Genomic DNA, 23,515 nt, shown 5'->3' with positions numbered 1-23,515 from the left:
TTTAGTACCCGGAGCCAAGTTACCTAAGGCTCGATTGTTCAATTTGTCTGGGCCTGAGCGCCAAGCCATGAAGGAGTACATAGCTGAGAGTCTCCGCAAAGGGCATATCATGCCTTCTGTGTCACCTGTGGCAGCAGGGTTCTTCTTTGTGAAGAAAAAAGATGGTGGTTTGCGGCCGTGCCTCGACTTTCGGGAACTGAACAAGATAACGATTAGGAACTCTTACCCGCTTCCCCTCATCCCAGACTTATGTAACCAGTTAGCTGGGGCCCAATGGTTCTCCAAGTTGGATCTGCGGGGGGCCTACAATCTGATAAGGGTTCGGGAAGGGGACGAGTGGAAAACGGAAGTGCTCACATCAGAAGGACTCTTCGAGAACCTGGTAATGCCATTTGGGTTAACTAATGCACCCGCTATTTTCCAAAACTTCATCAATGTTGTGTTTTCTGATCTGATAGGCCATTTTGTTATTATTTATTTGGATGATATTTTGGTGTATTCCCTGGACAGTCAATCTCACTTGCAACATCTAAAGACAGTTTTACAGAGACTCAGGGAGAACCATTTGTTCGCCAAATTGGAAAAGTGTTCGTTTTTTGTACAAGAGCTGTCTTTTTTGGGGTTGATTGTGTCCTGTGAGGGGTTTCGTATGGATCCTAAGAAGGTGCTGGCGATCGCTGACTGGGTTCAGCCTCGAGATCTCAAGGGGCTCCAGCGCTTCTTAGGATTTGCGAACTATTACCGGAGATTCATTAAAGGTTTCTCACAAGTGGTTAAACCACTCACGGATCTTACCCAGAAGGGAGCTGATGTAAAAAATTGGTCTGTACTCGCTAAGGAATCCTTCTCAGCTATTAAGAAATGTTTTATGTCTGCCCCGGTGTTGGTGCAACCTGACCCGTCCAAACCATTCATTGTGGAGGTGGATGCTTCTGAAGTGGGGGTGGGGGCTGTGCTGTCCCAGGGTCCGGCCACCCTTACCAATCTCAAACCCTGTGCCTTCTTCTCCAAGAAGTTCTCTTCAGCTGAGAAAAACTATGATGTAGGCAATAGGGAACTTCTTGCGGTCAAGCTGGCATTTGAGGAATGGAGGCACTTTTTGGAAGGGGCGGCTCACCCTATCATGGTTGTCACGGATCACAAAAATTTGGCATACCTTGAATCTGCTAAGAGGCCTACTCCTAGACAGGCCCGTTGGTCACTTTTTTTTTCACGATTTCAGTTCTCAATTACTTTTCGACCGGGATCCAAAAATGTTAAAGCGGATGCCCTGTCCAGAAGTTTTGATCCAGTGTCTCCCCCTGAGCCGCCGTCCTCCATTCTTCCCCCAGGGGTGGTAGTGGCGGGGGTCTCAACTGAGTTGGAACAAGAAATCCTAAGGGCTCAGGCCCTAGCTCCGGCAACCAGGCCAAGCGATAAACTGTTTGTTCCTGATTCATTGCGGCCTAGACTTCTGCAGGAGTTTCATGATTCTAGGCTGAGTGCTCATCCAGGTATCACGGCCACTAGAGAGGCAGTAACCAGGGGTTTTTGGTGGCCTTCATTAAGGTCCGATGTCAAGGAATTTGTTTCTGCTTGTGGCATGTGTGCCCGTTCCAAAAGCTCGCATAACCGACCGGCTGGGGAACTCATACCTTTACCGGTTCCTGATAGGCCATGGACTCATCTTTCCATGGATTTTATAACCGGTCTTCCATCTTCCAGGGGCAATACCATGATCTGGGTGGTGGTGGACAGGTTTTCTAAACAGGCCCATTTCATTCCCTTGGCAGCATTACCTTCAGCAGAAACATTGTCAAGGTTGTTTGTGCAGCATGTGGTCCCATTGCATGGGGTACCCCTGAATGTTGTGTCTGACAGAGGTGTGCAGTTTGTGGCCAAATTTTGGAGGGCGTTCTGTATGAAATTGGGCATCTCACTCTCCTTCTCGTCAGCATATCACCCGGAGAGCAATGGTCAGACGGAACGCACCAATCAATCCCTGGAACAAATTCTCAGGTGTCTGACCTCCGCCAGACATGAAGATTGGTGTGATGCGTTACCGTTGGCTGAATTCGCTTTTAACAACCGGGTGAGTCAGTCCACCAACATGTCCCCATTCCTGATTAACTACGGCTTTAATCCGCATTTTGGGGAGTTTTCTCGGGTGGATTCCGGTTGTCCAGGAGCAGAGGGGTCCGTTCAGCAGTTAAAAAACCTCTGGGCTGAAGTCCGGCGTAATATCTCTCGGGCCCAGGGGAGATACAAATATTTTGCGGACAAAAAGAGAGCCTCGGGAGACATGTTTCAGGTGGGAGAGAAGATTTGGCTCTCCACGCGTAACATCAACTTAAAGGTACCATCAGTGAAGTTGGGACCAAAGTTCATTGGTCCGTACGAGATTATGGAGATAGTTAACCCTGTGGCATATAGGTTGCGTCTCCCCGCCTCCTTAAAAATATCTAATGTGTTCCATAAGTCTCTGTTGAAACCAGCAGGATCTGTCAAAGAGAACTCTGAGACTGTTGTTCCTCCAGTGCTGGTGGAGGGTCAATTGGAGTATGAGGTCAGACAAATTGTGGACTCTCGGCGGGTGCGCTGCTCTTTGCAGTACCTGGTCCACTGGAAGGGATATGGACCAGAAGAGCGCTCGTGGGTCCCTGCTCGTTCGGTACATGCAGATCGCCTGGTTCGGGCTTTCCTTGCCAAGTACCCGGGGAAGCCTGGGGGTCCAAAGGCCCCCCGTTGAGAGGGGGATACTGTCATGATCCCAGTGCAGGTTTTTGAGCTGCACACCGGGGGTTAATGTCTGGAGCTCTGTGCAGGTTTTGACCTGCACACTTGGGGTTAATGATTGTGGCCTCTTTCTGATTCTGGGAGAGCTTCATAAACCTCTGGGTAGCTTCAATCCCTGCCAGTTATACTTTTGCCTTTGGCCTAGTGTGCTGACCCCCGTGTGCCTGTTTGTTGCTATAGCTTGCTTATATGGTTCTGACCCGATTCTGTTTCCCGTTGTGAGTTTGCCTGTTGATTTTGTACTGCGTTATTATCTGTGTATGACTCACTGCCTGTGACCTGACTACTCTCTGCTCGCCCCTCTTGTACCTTGCAGCTATCTCTGTGTGTGACTCATTGGCTACGTCCTGACTATTCTCCCTGTCTATGCCCCTTGGTAACTTTGTCTCGCAGTTACTCTGCTAGGAATTGTCTTGCAGCTCCTAGCTCTGTGGAGTTTAGGCCACGCCTCTAGCAGTCACGTGCTTCAGGCCCTGCAACTCTGAAGTACGCATCTATTCGGTTGCTGCCCGCTCCACAGGTATCTTTGAGCACGCTTTCGCTTTACTCAGGGCACGCGCACTGGCTCAGTGAGCAAGTTCAGTGCGGTGTCTCTGACAAAAAGTACCTCTTTTTCAAAATTTACCTTTCATTACCAAAGGGAGTCATTTTGACAGGACAGGACAGTGATGTCCCACCTGGGACAATGTAATAAAGTTATAAAAAAGTGTAAAAATAATTTTAAAAAGATCGCTAAATAAATAAAAAAAAAAAATATTCCCTAATAAATTCATTTTTGGAAATAAAAAAAACCAATAAAAGTACACATATTTGGTATCGCCGCATCTGTAACGACCCGCCCTATAAAACTGTCCCATTAGTTAACCCCTTTAGCGAACCCCTTAAAAAATAAAAATAAAAAACTAAGCAAAAAATAATGATTTATTATCATACCGCTGAACAAAAAGTGCAATAACGCGCGATCAAAAAGACGCATATAAATATGCATGGTACCGCTGAAAACGTCATCTAGTCCCGCAAAAAACGAGCCACTATACAGCGTCATTAGTGAAAAAATAAAAAAGTTATAGCTCGCAGAATAAAGCGATGCAAAAATAATTATTTTTTATATAAAATGGTTTTCATTGCATAAAAGCGCCAAAACATAAAAAAAACCTAAATGAGGTATCGCTGTAACTGTACTGACCCGAAGAATAAAAGGGCTTTATCAATTTTACCACACGCGGAACGGTGTAAACACACCCCCAAAAGAAATTCATGAAACGCTGGTATTTGTTCATTCTGCGTCCCAGAAATCGGAATAAAAAGAGATCAAAAGATGTCACGTGCCCAAAAATGATACCAATAAAAACGTCAACTCGTCCCGCAAAAAATAAGACCTCACATGACTCAGTGGGTCAAAATATGGAAAAATTATAGCTCTCAATATGTGGTGATGCAAAAACTATTTTTACAATAAAAAGCGTCTTTTAGCGTCTGACAGCCGCCAAACATAAAAACCGCCATAATTAGTAAATCAAACCCCCCGTTATCACCCCCTTAGTTAGGGAAAAATAATAAAATTAAAAGAAAATGTATTTATTTCTATTTTCCCATTAGGGTTAGGGTTAGAGTTAGGGCTAGGGATAGGGCTGAGATTAGGGTTAGGGGTGTTTTGGGGTTAGGGTTGGAGTTAGAATTGGGGGGGTTTCCACTGTTTGGGCACATCAGGTGCTCTCCAAATGCAACATGGCGTCTGATCTCAATTCCAGCCAATTCTGCGTTGAAAAAGTCAAATGATGCTCCTTCCCTTCCAAGCTCTGCCATGCGCCCAAACAGTATTTTACCCCCACATATAGGGTATCAGCGCACTCAGGACAAATTGGACAACAACTTTTGGGGTCCAATTTCTCCTGGTACCCTTGGGAAAATAAAAAAATTGGGGACTAAAAGATGATGTTTGTTGAAAAAATATGATTTTTTTATTTTCACGCCCGGTTGTTATAAACTTCTGTGAAGCACTGGGGGGTTCAAAGTGCTCACCACACATCTAGATAAGTTCCTTAGGGGGTCTATTTTCCAAAATGGGGCCACTTGTGGGGGGTTTCCACTGTTTAGGTACATCAGGGGCTCTCCAAAAGCAACATGGCACCCGCAGACCATTCCATCAAAGTCTGCATTCCAAAATGTCACTACTTCCCTTCCGAGTCCCGACGTGTGCCCATACAGTAGTTTTCTCCCACATACAGTTGTGGCCAAAAGTATTGACACCCCTGCAATTCTGTCAGATAATACTCAGTTTCTTCCTGAAAATGATTGCAAACACAAATTCTTTGGTATTATTATTGTTAGGAGTCAGATTTCTGCCTCTCCTTTGCTGAAATCTAGATCCTCACATTCTGCAGTCTCCTGCTCTTCGTCTGCTATAGAGGAGACTGCAGAGGAGATTGCCTTGTGGCAACTCTCTCCAGAGGCTAACTCCTCTACCCGTGCATCTGAGCATGCTCATGGGACGAACTCCCATTGGAGTTCGGGAGTCAGGTGTTCAGGTCCTATGTCAGATCCCATTGGCTCCTCTTGGAGACCTGGAGATTTCCAGAAGGTCCCGTTCGCTATAAAAAGCGTGCATGGCTGTTCCGCCATGCGCTAGTATAGCCATACTGCTGCTGTATGTTTGTTGATGGATGCATGGACTGGTGAATGACTCATTGCAAACCCCTACCCTCTGATACTATGTCTGTGAGAGTGCCTGAGTTATTGCCAGTATCAGCGCCAGCACGCTATTGCTCCATTGCCTCAGCAGCCTAGCGTCAGCATTGCGCCTGCTAGTTAGCAGTGTCCTTGCAGCGGCTCTGTTCTGGCGGCGCTGCAGTAGCAGCTCTGCGTGCGTCCGCGGTTGCGACGCCCTACACCCGATCCTTGTCGGTAGGTCTAGACGGAGTAAGTACCACCATCTCGTGCTACTCCTGTGACCAGATAACGCGGGTGCAGCGCTGTAGTTCTGTGTCCTAAACAGACTCAGCATTTTTATGTTTATTTTTGTCCTTAGGACTCTGTGAGTTCAACAGAGTCTGAGCAGTGCACATTGGGTGCCATTAACCCCTGTGCACATTACCGCCAGATTGCTCTGCCATCACCTAGCAGCAGTTATTACATCTTCTGCACGGTGGACCCCGAGTGGCGAAGGTACTTTATTTATATTTTTATTTAGTGCCTTCCGCCACTCGTAACAATTATCTTCATTTAATTTGTCTTAAATGAAAAAACACAAAAGAGAATGAAGCAAAAAGCAAAACATTGATTATTTCACACAAAACTCCAAAAATGGGCCAGACAAAAGTATTGGCACCCTGAGCCTAATACTTGGTTGCACAACCTTTAGCCAAAATAACTGCGACCAACCGCTTCCAGTAACCATCAATGAGTTTCTTACAATGCTCTGCTGGAATTTTAGACCATTCTTCTTTGGCAAACTGCTCCAGGTCCCTGATATTTGAAGGGTGCCTTCTCCAAACTGCCATTTTTAGATCTCTCCACAGGTGTTCTATGGGATTCAGGTCTGGACTCATTGCTGGCCACCTTAGATGTCTCCAGTGCTTTCTCTCAAACCATTTTCTAGTTCTTTTTGAAGTGTGTTTTGGGTCATTGTCCTGCTAGAAGACCCATGACCTCTGAGGGAGACCCAGCTTTCTCACACTGGGCCCTACATTATGCTGCAAAATTTGTTGGTAGTCTTCTGACTTCATAATGCCATGCACACGGTCAAGCAGTCCAGTGCCAGAGGCAGCAAAGCAACCCCAAAACATCAGGGAACCTCCGCCATGTTTGACAGTAGGGACTGTGCTCTTTTCTTTGAATGCCTCTTTTTTCTCCTGTAAACTCTGTTGATGCCTTTGCCCAAAAAGCTCTACTTTTGTCTCATCTGACCAGAGAACATTCTTCCAAAACGTTTTAGGCTTTTTCAGGTAAGTTTTGGCAAACTCCAGCCTGGCTTTTTTATGTCTCGGGGTAAGAAGTGGGGTCTTCCTGGGTCTCCTACCATACAGTCCCTTTTCATTCAGACGCCGACGGATAGTACGGGTTGACACTGTTGTACCCTCAGACTGCAGGGCAGCTTGAACTTGTTTGGATGTTAGTCGAGGTTCTTTATCCAACATCCTCACAATCTTGCGTTGAAATCTCTTGTCAATTTTTCTTTTCCAACCACATCTAGGGAGGTTAGCCACAGTGCCATGGGCTTTATACTTCTTGATGACACAGTGCACGGTAGACACAGGAACATTCAGGTCTTTGGAGATGGACTTGTAGCCTTGAGATTGCTCATGCTTCCTCACAGTTTGGTTTCGCAAGTCCTCAGACAGTTCTTTGGTCTTCTTTCTTTTCTCCATGCTCAATGTGGTACACACAAGGACACAGGACAGAGGTTGAGTCAACTTTAATCCATGTCAACTGGCTGCAAGTGTGATTTAGTTATTGCCAACACCTGTTAGGTGCCACAGGTAAGTTACAGGTGCTGTTAATTACACAAATTAGAGAAGCATCACATGTTTTTTCGAACAGTGCCAATACTTTTGTCCACCCTCTTTTTTATGTTTGGTGTGGAATTATATCCAATTTGGCTTTAGGACAATTCTTTTTGTGTTTTTTCATTTAAGACAAATTAAATGAAGATAATACCAAAGAATTTGTGTTTGCAATCATTTTCAGGAAGAAACTGAGTATTATCTGACAGAATTGCAGGGGTTTCAATACTTTTGTCCACAACTGTACAGGGTATCAGCATACTCAGGACAAATTGGACAATAACTTTTGGGGTCCAATTTCTCCTGGTACCCTTGGGAAAATAAAAAAATTGGTGACTAAAAGATCATGTTTGTTTTCACACCCGGGCGTTATAAATGTCTGTGAGTTATTACCTCAAAAAGGGACAGTGGTCAGAATTGTAAAAATTGGCCCAGTCATTAACGTGCAAACCACCCTTGGGGGTAAAGGGGTTAAATTAAATGAGCATTCACGCTAAAGGGTTATTCCAATTGTGGACATTTCTGGCCCATCCATAAGATATACCATAAATAATAATAATACGGTAGTAATAATAATTTTATTTCTATAGCGCCAACATATTCTGCAGCACTTTACATTATAGAGGGGATTTGTACAGACAATAGACATTACAGCATAGCAATTAACACATAGATCAAAACAGATACCAAGAGGAATGAGGGCCCTGCTCGCAAGCTTACAGTCTATAAGGGAAAAAGGGGAGACATGAAAGGTGAATGGTAACAATTGCTTTTATTGTTTGGACCAGCCATAGTGTAAGAATCGGGTGTTCCTGTTGCTGTATGAACCGATTACCAGCCTAAGTGTGTAACAGTACAGAAACAGAGGGCTATTAAATGCAAAAAGCATGTGAGAACACGATGCGAGGAACCTGGTTATGGTAAAAAATTTTGAATGATCCACACAGGGATATTAGGTTAATGAGTTGAGGCGATAGGCCAGTCTGAACAAATGCATTTTTAGTGCACGTTTAAAACTGTGGAGATTGGGGATTAAACGTACTAGCCTGGGTAGTGCATTCCAAAGAATTGGCGCAGCACGTGAAAAGACTTGGAGACGGGAGTGGGAGGTTCTGATTATTGAGGATGCTAACCTCAGGTCATTAGCAGAACGGAGGGCGTGGGTAGGGTGGTATACTGAAACAAGGGAGGAGATGTAGGGTGGTGCTGAGCCATGGAGGGCTTTGTGGGTGAGGGTAATAAGCTTATACTGAATTCTGGAGAGGATGGGTAACCAGTGTAATGACTGGCACAAGGTAGAGGCATCGGTGTAATGATTGGTGAGGAATATGATCCTGGCTGCAGCATTCAGGATGGATTGGAGGGGGGAGAGTTTGGTAAGAGGGAGACCGATTAGAAGAGAGTTACAATAGTCCAGACGAGAATGAATAAGAGAAACAGTAAGAGTTTTTTCAGAGTCGAAAGTAAGAAAAGGTCGAATTCTAGAAATGTTTTTGAGGTGCAGATGACAAGAGCGAGCCAGTGATCGGATGTGGGGGGCGAATGAAAGCTCGGAGTCAAGCATGACCCCAAGACAGCGGGCATGTTGCTGGGGAGTAATGGTGGAATCACACACGGAAATGGCAATGTCGGGTATAGGTACATTAGTAGAGGGAGGAAACACGAGGAGATCAGATTTTGACAGGTTCAGTTTCAGATATAGTGAGGACATGATGTTAGACACAGCGTTTAGACAATCGCCGGTGTTTTCCAAAAAGGCAGGCGTGATGTCAGGAGAAGAAGCGTATAATTGGGTGTCATCAGCATAGAGATGGTACTGGAACCAAATCTACTGATTGCTTGACCAATTGGGGCAGTATACAAAGAGAAGAGGAGGGGGCCTAGAACGGTCTGTTAGGTGTGAGTCCCAACCCTCAGACTACAGAGAAAAAAGGTCCTATGTCCTGTCTGAATAGATGGTGGTCACATCTAATAAAATAAATAAGGGAGAGATGAAAAGGTGTGACTCTATTCCAATTTATGGTAATGTCATAAAGAGCAAATGTGCAATCACTACCATTCATTCTCCATTGGGATGCAGATGCCATTGGTCATCTTATCAGGTTTTTATGATTCACACCTGTCCTTTAGATGCCATACATAAATAAGATGGGAATATCACTTTAAATAGTCAGTTTGCTTTGTGACAATGTGACTTTATTTGATAGATAATATGATAAATAGACAATCCGTGAATAAATGTGTTTATAAATAATGTTGTCTTAGCCATGAAACATCCCTCCAAAGTGACGGCCACTAGGTGTCTTCCTTCTGTGTCACTTGCTGTCCACTGCCTATTCTAAAGATGGATTGCACTTTACAACAGGCAGTAGACAGCACATTACAGAGAAAGGAGGCAAATAGTCATCGCCACTTTGGAGGGATGTTTCATGGCTAAGACAACATTATTTATAAATAAAATGATTTGCAGATTTTCTGTTTATCACATCATCTGTCCACTTCTCCATATGTACAATTGTCCACTGCCTGTTGTAAAGTGTAATCTACCTGAAACAGCAAAGGAAAGGAGACAAATTACAGAAAGTGGGGCTGATCTTTATCCATTTGAAAGTATTCGGGGGTCTTTTTTCTTTGCTACTATCCTCTCTGTCAAACTGCCTACAGCTATAACAGAGATGTAGGTCATTGGACAATGGCCAGTACAATAAATGCTAGAAAGTGTGAAAAAGGAAGTTCCGCATCTATAATACTGGCAGAATGCTGATGAAGAGGAACTGTTCACTTAAAAATAGTGAAGGGCAATTTGCCTAGCTTGAAAATCATGACAGTCCCTGGACATAGACTGGTATGTGCACCAAAAGCATCTGTAAATAGTTTTTCGGGATGAGGTCAGCAAGTGCATGCTTTTAGTCTTGTGTAGGGACATTTGAAATATTTTTAACAAAGTATATCAGTATAATAAGGCCGATTTGCCACAGTACCTTATATCTGGTCCATTAGGCCTTAGAGGAGATTGCCATGAGATAGCAATGACATTTTCGCTAACCGGTATCACTGCCAGGGGCTGGATGCCTTCAGGAGGTGCTGGCTGTGTGGTCCTATATGTAGGCAAGCTCTCGGTACACCCTCCATGATGGGTGCCCCCTCCAGAACAAGCCACAATGGTTACAGAATACTTTGTGTATGGAATTAGGCCCTTCATTATATAGCTCATTACAGTCGGGTCGGTCAGAACGATTTGGGGTTCTGGCATGCGGATCTCGTAGCTTACTATGTCTCCATTAGGTTGGACTGGAGGAATCCAAGCGACCTGAAAAAAAGGAGAATTATGGAGTCAAGAACAAGAGAGAGAGAATACAATTCCTCGTCACTTTCCGCGGAGTTACTACATAACGATTTTACAAAAACTACAGTAATTTAATTAAAAAAATCTGAAGTCTGAGCCACACACAAAACCCGGCACTTACAGTCTCGGCTGCTATCACTGTGGTTATTAATGGTCGTCTGAGCAAGGTTCTGATGTGCTGAACGCACTTGGACAAATCATCAAAATCCGCTGCTGGCAGATCCTGTGCAATTGGACATGGGCAACAGCATGAAGAGGGCTTCACGAGGGAAAGTCACACCGGTCCTTCTCTTGGAATAATGGTGCGGGGCAATATAATGTACAGCAGCCGTACTTCTCTCGGCTTCATTCAAGGTAAACTAACAGCTTGGCGTTACGTTGATTTGGTGGTGGAACCAGCGGCGTGGCTATTTCTCCAACATGCCCCATGTGACATCTTTCAGTAGAATGACTCCAGACCAAATGTTGTTGGTGCTACTGTGAGCCACCTAAATGCCATAAACGTGCTACCATTGTCTGCAGAGTTTCTGGACTTGTCTGTCATCAGACACATCCAAAACTTCATTGGTCGGTAATTATACAGGAGCTGCCAGAAGAGGATCTTGATGATTTGCCCAAGAGCATTCAGCACTCCAGAACATTCCTCAGATGATCATTAGTAGCCTACGGATTATATCAGGCAAGACTGTAAATGTTGGAATTTCTGCACGTGGCTCACACTTCATACTGAAAACATTTAGATACTTTGAACATTTTATTTTCATTTTTTCATCATTTGCAGATCAGTAACCTGTCTATGCATCCTGTGATTTCCAGAAGTCCGTGATTTCTCCTTCTTGGTGTTGCAATTTCAATGTTGAAGAGTATGCAGTATATTACCATGTGAGAAGATGATATAGATTATAAATGGATAAATGGATGGATGGATAGATAGAAAATAGATGGATAATAGATAGATTGATAGATAATAATGATAGATAGATAGATAGATAGATAGATAGATAGATAGATAGATAATGGAAATAGTGATATGGATGGACTATTTAACAATTCCCCTTGTGGCTACCGAGTCACATAAGGAGAAGTCTTTTGAGGTCACAGTGCTCTTAGCACCTCTGCATTTCAAGGACAATGTATAGCAGTGGCATGCTCAGGATTGGTAAAGTACACAACGTCACGCGCTCTGGTTTTCCTAAGGCTCGTGGGCTTTCACTCTGTATCTTGGCAATGTAAAGCGTGAAAGCATCAGAGCTCATAAGAACATATTCAGAGCGGCATAAGCAGTTTGCTCATTGATTTGGTCATCAGGATTCATGCCGGAGAGGCAGCTATTGTGGAGCACACAGTCAGACAGCACGCGCTCGGATATAAGCTCACAGAGATACTTATGAGGGGTCATTATCTGTTGTACACAAGTCATTGAATAGTAACCTTGGGATACTTGGCTATCAGTGATTAAGACGTTTCCACAGACACTCTGCCCTCTGGTGATTCACCGTCTCGTATAATCTGGGCTCTTTCAGCTGTACAGATATATTACAAGGCGCAGTTGGATGAATTCTGCAACAGGCACTTCTTAATGACAGCCAAATGATGGCAGTAAACGAGAGGAAGAACTGTGTGGGGTGTATACGTCAAAAATCACATCAGTGGGTGATAAAAGATAGGTGAATTCAGAGGACACTTATGTTCAAACGTGGGCAGTTATGTCAGGATTACAGAGGAGCGAATTTTGGCAAAGTTCATATTCGGACAGGAAAGACAATTTGCATCAAATTTATTTGATATAAATTAAAAGTGCTTGATTATTCCCTGAGGACATACCAGTCCCCCAAACAAATAAATGTAGGGTTTAAAAAAAAGAAAACCCGTCTTTTTCCTTTGGTCCTTCTCTAGGAAACTCCAGCCCTCTCCTGTTTTCATAGAGGTCTTCCGTGCCTCCAGTTTTCTTCAAGAAACTTACAGCCCTCTTCCATCTCCACAGAGATCTTTGTGGTTCCAGTTCTCAATAAGAGAACTTCCAGTCCTCTTACAACTCCACAATGGTCTTCTGTGCTTCCATTTTTCTTCTAGGAGCTTCCAGTCCTCTTCCATCTCCACAGAGGTCTTTGTGAACTCAGTTCTCTCCTAGGAGCTTCCAGTCTTCTTCCATCTCCACAGAGGTCTTTGTGAACGCAGTTCTCTTTTAGGAGCTTCCAGCCGTCTTCCTTCACCATAATGGTATTCAGTGTCTCCAGTTCTCTTCAAGAAGCTTCCAGTTCTTCTCCATTTCCACAGTAATCTTTGATCTTACCAGTACTCTTCTAGGAACCTTCAGTTCTTCTCCATCTCCACGGTGGTCTTCAGTGTTTCCAGTTGTCTTCTAGGAGTTTCTGGTCATCTTCTGTCTCCAAAGTGGTGTTCTGTGCCACCAGCACTTACTATTCTTTTTAACATCACGATATTGTGGGTCTACTCACATCTTCACATTGCATGATGCCTAGTTAGTGTTACGATTGCGGACGCAGCGTGACTTGCAGCCAACGCTCCCGTGTCGTCGAGCTATAACGACAGGGTATGCGTCCCAGGCGGTCGTGGAATGTGGACACACTGGACTACAGGGGAGACCCGGACTTAACCGGACTAGGGAAGGGTAGCGACCGGGGTCTGTGGCAGCTGAGCTTGTGGACAAGTTGGCCATAAGCAGGACTAAAACACACCGCACAACTTCAGGTATGAAGAAAAAATAAAGTTTACTGAAATAGGCAAAAACATAGAAACACCAGGTTCCGGAATATGCACATCATGAAGGAAACCCATCTCAGGTAGACAGGTGAAGCAGGAGGTCATCATGGATTGATGCGGTCCAGGGTTGCCTGGCACGGGCTTACCAGGGGGGACCGCACTTGCGGGTGGTCATGCAGTGCAGTGGATCCACGCACGCATGTACGGCAACGGGTGTAGCACAGGCACAGCAGGAGAACGTCAGATGCCGACCACAGGTGGACTTCAGATGATGGCAGAGGTCATCACGGGTAAGACCCCAGGGAACCGGCAGGACAACAGAACAGGACTCAGATAGCGCAGGTCCAGGAGTGGTGGCACTACAGCACCGGGCATAGGCTGGTCAGATCCAGGACTTGCAGGTGGGACCGTCACCAGGGAGCAGAGGTGGAAAAACCTGGAAACCATGGAGGAGGATTCCATCCAGGAAGGAAAACGGGACTGGCTTAAGAGCACAACTTGGACCACCAGAACCATGGACTGGATATCTGGACGCAGGCTGGACATCAGAACTCAGAGAGACATCCGGACTCAGGACGGACATCAGGATCACGGAGTGGACATCAGGATCACAGAGTGGACATCAGGAACACGGAGTGGACATCAGGAACACGGAGTGGACATCAGTAACATGAAGCGGACATCAGGAACACGAAGTGGACATCAGGAACTCGGAGTGGACAACAGGAACATGGAGTGGACATCAGGGCACCAGGCAGACATCAGGACATCGGGTCGGACATCGGGGCACCAGGTGGACATCAGGAAGACATCAGACATCAGGACATCTGGTGGACATGAGGACGCCAGGTGGACATCAGAACACCGGGTCGGACATCGGGGCACCAGGTGGACCTCAGGAAGACATCAGACATCAGGACATCTGGTGGACATCAGGTAGACATCAGGACATCTGGACGCCAGGTGGACATCAGAACATCAGGTGGACATCTGGAAGGGGTCGTCAGACACCGGACATCAGGCCGTGGACTACAGGCTCCGGATGAGAGACCACGGTCATCAGGCTCTGGACATCTGGAAGCGACCTAGAAAGGAACCCAAGCGGTCTGGTGCAAACCCTGCCGGGTTGGACAGGAGCCGGCAGGGAATTGCATCGAATCCCCAGCTGAGTACTGAGTAGCAGAAACTCAGCGGACACACTGGACTCCTACTTCCCAGATGAACCCAGGTTAGATCACGGAAAGTCAGGTATCAAAGAGTCTCAGTCACTGGGCACAGGGTTCAAGGCACGGAAGGACCTCAGGAACATCACACAGTGAGCACAGTTCAGACAGGGTCAGGTAAAGTAGCAGATCCAGGATTCAGGAAACAACACATAACATACACGGGGCCTGGCTATGCAGCCTCCAGGAAGGGCGATCTGGGTATTACAGCCCCCAGAGCAGGCGGAGAAACAAGACACAGTTCAGACAGGCCTGGATATGCAGCCTCCAGGAAAGGCGATCTGGGTATTATGCCCCCAGAGCAGGCTAAGATACAAGACACAGTTCACAGACGGATAAAGAGCAACAGCTCCCCCAGAGCTGAACAGAATCAGAGCAGGAGCAGAACACAGACTCACATGGAAAGGTTTAGGAACTCAATGCGAAGCTTTGGCAATGCCCCAAAGGGGGAGGGACCTTTATATAGGAGCTGCCACACAGCCATAGGCTGGAGCAGCAATTGTATCACACACCTTTTCCTGATAAAAGGAAGGGAGGTGTGGCCGCGTGCCTAAGCAAGACAGAACATAATCAGCAATGCAAAGGACACCTGGCAGAAGCTGAAGCCTGAACACACGTGGTAAGACACGCAATGTGTAGCAGACCTATTAACCCACGGGTGGCTGCCATGGACCGCACACACGGGTGGTCATGCAGCGTAGAGGAACCACGCACGCATGTACGGCTATGCGGCGGTGCAGGACACTGGGCTACATCCACACAGATAACTGACAACAGCATTCCAGCACATTAGAGGGAAAAAGAGTGAAGGGTTAAAGCAGAAATGCAGAGTAACGCCGTGAATCAAGGTCTAAACACAGCAGCGTTACAGTCAGCGCCCCAGGTGCAAAAAACTGCTCTGGAGATGGAAGGGGGGGTGAGATACTTTGTATTTTTTAACCCCTTCCCAGCACTTTAGAATTCACAATTTTCTCTGGATTTGCCCAAAGCAAATTGCAAAAAGAATTGAATTGAAAAAAAATAATAGATTTGTGATAATTTAAAGTGAAATCAACTTTTTTCCTGCAGTGTATGAAAATCAGTGAAAATTAGGGAGTTGTAGCTAGATTCTCTTTTATCTGGACCAAACATTTGATTTACTGCCTCTACCGTACTACCGTGCTTCTAAATTCTCATGGCAAGAGAGCGTGTTTTGCTCACACCCCCTGGTACCAGGCACCCCCAGGTCACATTCACCGATAGTACCAAGATTATATGTCTCATTACCTAGAGCCTAGAGGAGACAAATGGGTTATAATGCAAAGTTGGAGACTAGTACTATAAATTGCAAATGATATTTGATAGACCTTGTGTTAGCACCATGCCAGAGTCCTGCTCTGACAGGCAGGGTCTCCGGCGTGTCTCTTCACTCACCCGTGCTGCGGTCAGTTCTTCCCTTTCCCATGCTCTGCATGCTTCCAGACGGTCCTCTAGTCATGCCCTTAGGGCACGCGCGCATGCACTCCCACCCTCTTAAAGGGTCAGCGTGTGCGCTTGCTAATTCCTCCTCAGCCATAATGGGACATTATGTATATATTGCTTTCTCCCCACTGGGGAGGTGCCTGAGCAACCTTCCTGTTTTGCAGTCTAAGTTGTGGAAGGTTGCATACCAGTCCCTGCTGCACTGTAATGCAGACCCTACCTGCTGCACTCTACTGCAGACCCTGCTTGCTGCATTCTGATACATACCCTGTCCACTGCCCTCTGATGCGAACTCTGTCTGCTGCACTCAGGTGCAAACTGTCTGCTGCATTCTAATACATGCCAGCCGCTCCCTCCAGTCTGTCCTCTGGGTCCAGCTGCTGGGTGTCTGTTGGTCTGGCCTGTAGTGGCACCTGGAATTCATCGGGGGCCAAGTCTAACCTCACCATCAGAGGCTCTAGTGAACAGTCAGGTGTTCCCTTAGTCATGCCCCTCCATGGTGCGTGGCACAGTGGTTCCACAAACCACGTCCGTGACACCTTGTGACAGATTTTGTACTAGGACCTGGGAGCTACTTGAGTAGTTATGCCTCCCAAAAGCAAATAGGATGTTTTATATTCCAAGAGGTAATGTTGTAGTCACGAGGCATCCAGATTGACACAGATGTTTTGGTTGCCATTTTTAGAAACAGGCTGTCTTCTAAATGGATCTCATTACATGTAGATATTGAAGAAACTTTTAAAAGTTTTAGGGTACAATAAAACCAATGAAAGCCTTTTGGGGCTAAAAGAAGCTTAGGAGTTACACTTTAACCATCCATTAGACTCTCAAAGTTTAATGGTGGCCACAGACCTTTAGGAAATGAACACTTTACCAGTTATCCCTCCTGACCCCCCCACATTCAATCAATAAGGAGAATAGGTGGCTGCCAAACATCTCTGGTTGTGGCTTCTCTACCTTGAATTCTTCTTTCCTGTAACATCAGCTGTCGGTAGCGTTAGGACAGAAGATAAATTTCAATATGGGTAAATTATGACCAGTTTAACTGACTGTTGTGTTAAAACTGGACAAGAATACGTTGCCAATGACAGTCTCGAAAAAAAGGAATCAGTCATGTTAAATTTCTTATTATTCATTTCCCTGAATGGCACAATTGTGACTGAACATTTGCTTCTTGGCACAAGCCTACCCTATTGTTTTACCCTTTACTGTAAAACTATAAGTGGATTTTTTTATGTTCCCCCCTTTTCAAAAAGTGATGAAAAAATAAAATGTCAGAAACTTGCCCATTTTTCAGGAAAATTATAGTTTGCCAAGTTTATGTACAGTTGTGCTCAAAAGTTTACATACCACTGCAGAATTTTAGCTTTCTTGGCTTTTTTTCAGAGAATATGAATGATAACACCAAAACTTTCTCCACTCATGGTTAGTGGTTGGGTGAAGCCATTTATTGTCAAACTACTGTGTTTTCTCTTTTTAAATCATAATTATAACCTGAAACATCCAAATGACCCTGATCAAAAGTTTACATACCCCATTTCCTAATACCGTGTATTACCCCCTCTAACATCAATGACAGCTTGAAGTTTTTTATGGAAGTTGTGGATTAGGTTCTTTATTTTCTCAGATGGTAAAGGTGCCACTCTTGGCAAAAAGGCTCCAGTTTCTGTAAATTCCTGGGCTGTCTAGCATGAACTGCGCACTTGAGATCTCCCCAGAGTGGCTCAATGATATTGAGGTCAGGAGACTGAGATAGCCACTCCAGAACCTTTACTTTATTCTGCTGTAGCCAAATGAAAGGTCAATCGTTGTCATGTTGGAACGTCCAATTACGTCCCATGCGCAGCTTCCAGGCTAGCGATTGCAAATTTGCGTCCAGTACTTGCTGATAATGTGCTGCATTCATCTTTCCTTCAACTATGACCAAGTTTCCTGTGCCTTTGTAGCTCACACATCCCCAAAACATCAGCGATCCACCTCCGTACTTTACAGTAGGATTGGTGTTCCTTTCATCATAGGCCTTGTTGACCTCTCTCCAAATGTAACATTTATGGTTGTGGCCAAAAAGTTCAATTTTGGTCTCATCATTCCAAATTATCTTGCTCCAGAAGTTTTGAGGCTTGTCTCTGTGCTGTTTTGCATGCTGTAGGTGAGATACTTTGTGGCATTTGCGCAGTAATGGCTTTCTTCTGGCAACTTGACCATGCAGCCCATTTTTCTTCAAGTGCCTCCTTATTGTGCATCTTGAAACAGCCACACCGCTAGTTTTCAGAGAGTCTGGTATTTGATGTTATTTGTGAGTTTTTCTTTGCAACCCAAACAATTTTCCTGGCAGTTGTGGACGACATTTTTGTTGGTCTACCTGACCGTGGTTTTGTTTTTACAGAGCCCCTCATTTTCCATTTTTTAATAACAGTTTGAACGCTGCAGACTGGCATTATCAATTCCTTGGATATCTTTTTGTATCCTTTTCTTGTTTTATTCAGTTCAACTACCTTGTCCCATAGATCCATGGACAATTCTTTTGCTTTCCCCATGACTCACAATCCAGAAATGTCAGTGGCTGGATGAAAGATGCAAGAGTCTGTCTGGATCCCAGAAACTCACTCAGCTTTCATGCACACTCACTGATTACAAGCAAACAGGTCACAGGTGAGGATGTTACCTTTAGTAGCCATTCAAATCCATTTGTGTCAACTTCTGTGCATGTTATCAGGCCAAAATCATCAGGGTATGTGAACTTTGGATTAGGGTCATTTGGATATTTTGGGTTGTCATTATGATTTAAAAAGAGAAAACACAGCAGTCTGACAATAAATGGCTTCACCCAACCACTCACCATGAGTGGAGATAAAGTTTTGTTGTTATCATTCATATTCTCTGAAAAAAAGGCCAAGAAAGCAAAAAGTCTGCCGGGGTATGTAAACTTTTGAGCACAACTTTACATATCATTTGTACTAACAATCCAACGTACAACTAATATTATGTGTATGGCCAACTTCAGGCTGGCATGTGAGCTCTCTTTTTTTAAGAGAAGGTCTACCTTAGTATCTGCTCAACTTATTATTATTATGCATTTATATAGCGCCATTTATTCCATGGCGCTTTATATGTGAAAAGGGGAAATATAGACAAGTATAATAAACATGTGTAAGATAAGGGACACACAAGGACTTAAGGAGAGGGGACCCTGCCCGCGAGGGCTCACAGTCTACAGGTTATCTCTTGAATGACTGATTGGAGGACCATTTTTTACGCTTTCAATCTAGGGGTGGATAGATAAAACTGCACTACCATGTGTTCTATGTCTCCCCTACCTGATAGAGGGTTCTTTACCTCCTTCCATTCTGGAGGCATCTAGGCCCAGATGCACCCTATGCCAATCACACATGCTCATCGTCTTCTCATTGAGCTTGACTTGGAAACTTCCAGATAGACCGCCTTTCTCCAAAAATATCTTAGCCCAATTGTCTTCCTAGTAGCTTTTTGATAAAAAGGAGATTAGATTCTGTTATCCACCATGTATAGGATATATTTAGTGGTGTAAATGGAGCTTGTGAGCCCCAATGCAAAATCTTCAAGGTATTGATATTCTTATGTTGTCCAAAAGGCCTTTTTGGGCACCATAGACTGTAGAGTCTGGGTGTGCATGCAACACCTGCATCCACCAAAATTATACCCCTGGGGAATAATGACTGTATTCTACATACAAGGATGTATACTACATTGGTCCTACAGAACAAGTATAGATAAAAAAAAAGTAAAATCAATGAAAAAAAAAAAAAATTTTGGACAATCCTTTTGCGTTCTCTTTGACTTCTGGCCACTCTTCTGTACAGCACTCAAGTATTCTTTGATGATCGATGTATGTGAATTTAATGTGTTTCCCCCAAGTGTTTTACTATCTTTCTATATCTGGATGGGTGCCTACCTTTTCTATAAAGCTTTTGATGAAGTTCTAATGATGGCATGAAACACGTGGAGCTCTGTTTTACGGCCTTTTCATTGATTTTTTTTTCGCAATAATGAAAGCAGCTTTTAAAATCACAGAGATCATTATCTTTTTTCTTTTTACCTTTGCAGTTTTTTTATATTTGCATTTTCTTCTGCTTGTCTTTAACCATTTTTCTGCAGGTTGGGGGCAGAATTTTTGCTTTCTGCTGTGTGTATATGGGGATCTCGACATCAAATGCCTTTGATTTGCCAGTTTAACAGTATGGATTGACCTTACTAAATACATTTCTTTGATCTGCTTTTAAGCTGTTAATTAATTTTATGAGGCAAAATGATTTATGTTTAGTGCTTTATTTTCGTTACATGTTTTGCTGTTTTTCAGCTTAGATGTAGCAAAATATGTATTTTTTGCTTTTGCGCCATTTTTACACAATTTATTTTCAGTCCCTGTTTAAGTGGGCATGGTTTTCATTATTCAGACATTTTCACCTAATTTATCTTTTTGAGACTTTGTGCAAATGTTGCAATATTTCATAATTATACACCGATGGAGTTCAAAATCTGTCTTTTTTTCTTTTTCCTTGGCCAAGAAAACATACGACATTTTAAAGCTTATTAAAAGGGTTGTGCAACATTTAATCCTAAAAAAAGCTCACATAAAAGGAAAAAAAAGCGCTAAAATGAGAAAAGATACAAACATTACTTAAAAAAAATACAAAGTTTTCTTTTGACTACGGAGTTAGCAATGGAGGTGAATGATAGACACTTGGGCTTGATGTCAACGTACATTACACAAATGACATCAACCCCAAAACCATTATGACGATTACCAATGAACCAGGGCAATCAGGAGAGGCCGAGGCAAAGCACCAGAATTGGCGCATCTAATTGATGCGCCATTTATGGAGTGACTGAAGGCTGCTCTTAAGGCCCCTTTACATTTAGTGATGCACCAGCAATTCCGACAACGATACGACCCGGTCAGGATCGTTGGTGCATCGATAATGGTCGCTAGTGAGCTGCCACACAGGCAGATCTCACAGCGATGTAGCGACGCAGCAGCGGTCGTTACTTACCGACGCGGCGATCCTGGCGTCCTCCCGCCCGCGTCCACGCGTCGCTTGTTGGCGCCAGCAGAAAGCCCAGCAGGAAGTGCCCGTCGAGAAATGGAGCTGCACGATCTCGCGCGATCAGCGACAGACAGCGGGGGAGCCGGTCGGAGGTAAGTATCACACATAGCGATATCGCTGCTGCGTAACAAAATCGGTGACGTTTTAGCAAAGGTGTAAAGGCACCTTTAGGCTGGAAAGGGGCCAATATCTATGGACCTTCCTAGCCTATTAATATCAGCCCGCAGCTGTCTGCTTAGCCTTTGCTGGGTATTAAAAATAGGGGGGACCCACATTTTTAGGGTCCCCTTTGGAATAACCACTAAAGGCTAAGCAGACAGCTGTGAGCTGATCTTAATAAGCTGGAAAGCTCCATGGTTATTGGGCCCTTTTCAGACTGTGAAAGAGTCACTGGCAAGGTGCTGAAGGGGAGATATGTTTCACTGAGGTTAATGGTTTCAGTGATCTAAAACCCAGGCGTTTTCTTTCAGCACATTAAGTGTTGTGAGGGATTAACAGCCAATTTGTTTTAAGTGCTGTTTTTTTATGGACAACCATAAAGTGGGTGGGAGGTTGTCCACCTAATCTCCACCCCAGGATGTGGTCTGGGGTTTATATAGCTGGCTTCCAGAGGCAGTCGGTGTTCAGTGTCTAGAGAGGAACACTCCAGAGAAGTGTTTGTGCTGGGACTAACCTGAACCGTGTGTGTTTTGCTAACTGGGAGTGGGAGGAACCGCATTACCATAAGGACTGTGCTTTTTGCTACCATTTTGTTTTCTTTTTCCTGTTTTTCCCAGAAGGCTGTGTTTGTTTTTACTTCACTTTGGTTCATGCCACATATAGTAAACCAAAGGAAGTTCTTAAAGAGACAGTGTTCCGTGTCTACCGCCGGGTACAGCTCAGTGAGTCAATTTACCACAAGACTAAAAAGACGAGCTCACAGCTGTTTGCTTTCACTTCACTGGTTATTAAAACTAAGGAGGACCCCACGTAATTTTTCTTCATTTATTCATTTATTTTTTACTTAAATACATGTACAAAAAAATACACATGCACTACACTAATTATATATCTGACGGATATCTATCGATCTGTCTTCTATCTATCTATCTTTGCACATCTAACTCCTAAACATCTGTCATTTCTATTCTGCATGGACAAGGTTAGCACTGGAAATATCAGGATGTGAAATATCAGGAGGTGTGGAGAATCTATCCTGGGCCCCATCCTGGGTTCATCCTCGTATATCTTCCCAATTCTGCTGCTCTTCTTTAGTGTATAGAAAAAATAAATATTCTACTCAGCTTCCCTCCACGCGGCATCCTCTTCTGAAGCAGGCAGCTGAGTTCAGCATGCAAGCCGGAGCACATGATATCACTGCCATGCGCCCCCAGTCACATGCCGACTTCAGCTGCTGGTCTCTGATTGTCCAGCAGCTTGTATTTCAGCGCACAGACCCGGTAGGTCTCTACGCCACAATACATTTCAGCAGAATGTGAGTCAGAGAAGGCACATCCAGTTGATGTTTGAGTTGGTATCGGTGGGCCCTTCACCTGCACAGGCCTGGTCACGACCACTGCAACTGCGATCAATACACCCCTGACAAAATCATTTCCTACAAGCCTATGTATCGCATCCGCACACCAGCAGACCAGAGTTCTTGTTTAAAATACCAGGTTCGGATACAGGTACCCAATTGAGCATTTCTGGAGAGACCTGAAAATGGCTGTCCACCAACGTTCACCATCCAACCTGACGGAACTGGAGAGGATCTGCAAGGAAGAATGGCAGAGGATCCCCAAATCCAGGTGTAAAAACTTGTTGCATCATTCCCAAGAAGACTCATGGCTGTACTAGCTCAAAAGGCGCTTCTACTCAATATTGAGCAAAGGGTCTGAATACTTATGACCATGTGACATTTCAGTTTTTCTTCTTTAATAAATTTCTACATTTCTGTTTTTTTTCAGTCAAGATGGGGTGCAGAGTGTACATTAATGAGAATAAAAATTAACTTTTTTGAATTTACCAAATGGTTGCAATGAAACAAAGAGTGAAAAATTCAAAGGGGTCTGAATACTTTCCGTACCCACTGTACATATTCTCCTTTTTACCATTGAACCGCATAGATACTACAATTGCCACTCTCTGCAGCATCTAAGGCCTGTTTCACACTTCAGTTTTCTGGCGTCAGTCAAAATCCGTCATTAGCAGAAAAAAACGGATCCGACGGATTTGCCTGGCAGATCTGTTTTTTCCCCATAGACTTGTATTAGTGACGGATTGTGAAAGATGGCCTTCCGCTTCGTTCGTCGTGCAACGGATCCGTCGGAAAATAGGTGCTTGTCAGACGAAAAAAAGTCCCTAGGAACGTTTTTTTGTCTCAGTCGAAAAGGCGGACAGTGACGGATCTGTCGCCGTCCG

At 44.4% G+C, this 23,515-nt stretch overlaps 1 protein-coding gene across 1 annotated transcript in view; it reads right to left on the bottom strand.

Annotated features, from left to right (window-relative positions):
• USH2A (usherin) overlaps nt 1-23,515 on the bottom strand; it is a 994,545-nt gene that overhangs the window by 302,130 nt on the left and 668,900 nt on the right. Inside the window, exon 41 of the mRNA XM_073553328.1 lies at nt 10,259-10,587. Within this exon, the coding sequence (XP_073409429.1) occupies nt 10,259-10,587 (329 nt within the window). The remainder of the gene's footprint in view (nt 1-10,258; nt 10,588-23,515) is intronic.

This window comes from Dendrobates tinctorius, unplaced genomic scaffold, assembly GCF_039654945.1.
Source record: "Dendrobates tinctorius isolate UK_male_01 unplaced genomic scaffold, ASM3965494v1 ptg000201l, whole genome shotgun sequence".
Taxonomy (NCBI): Eukaryota; Metazoa; Chordata; class Amphibia; order Anura; family Dendrobatidae; genus Dendrobates; species Dendrobates tinctorius.
The sequence above is the reverse complement of the archived record's forward strand: the minus strand, read 5'-3'. Positions and strand labels throughout refer to the sequence as shown.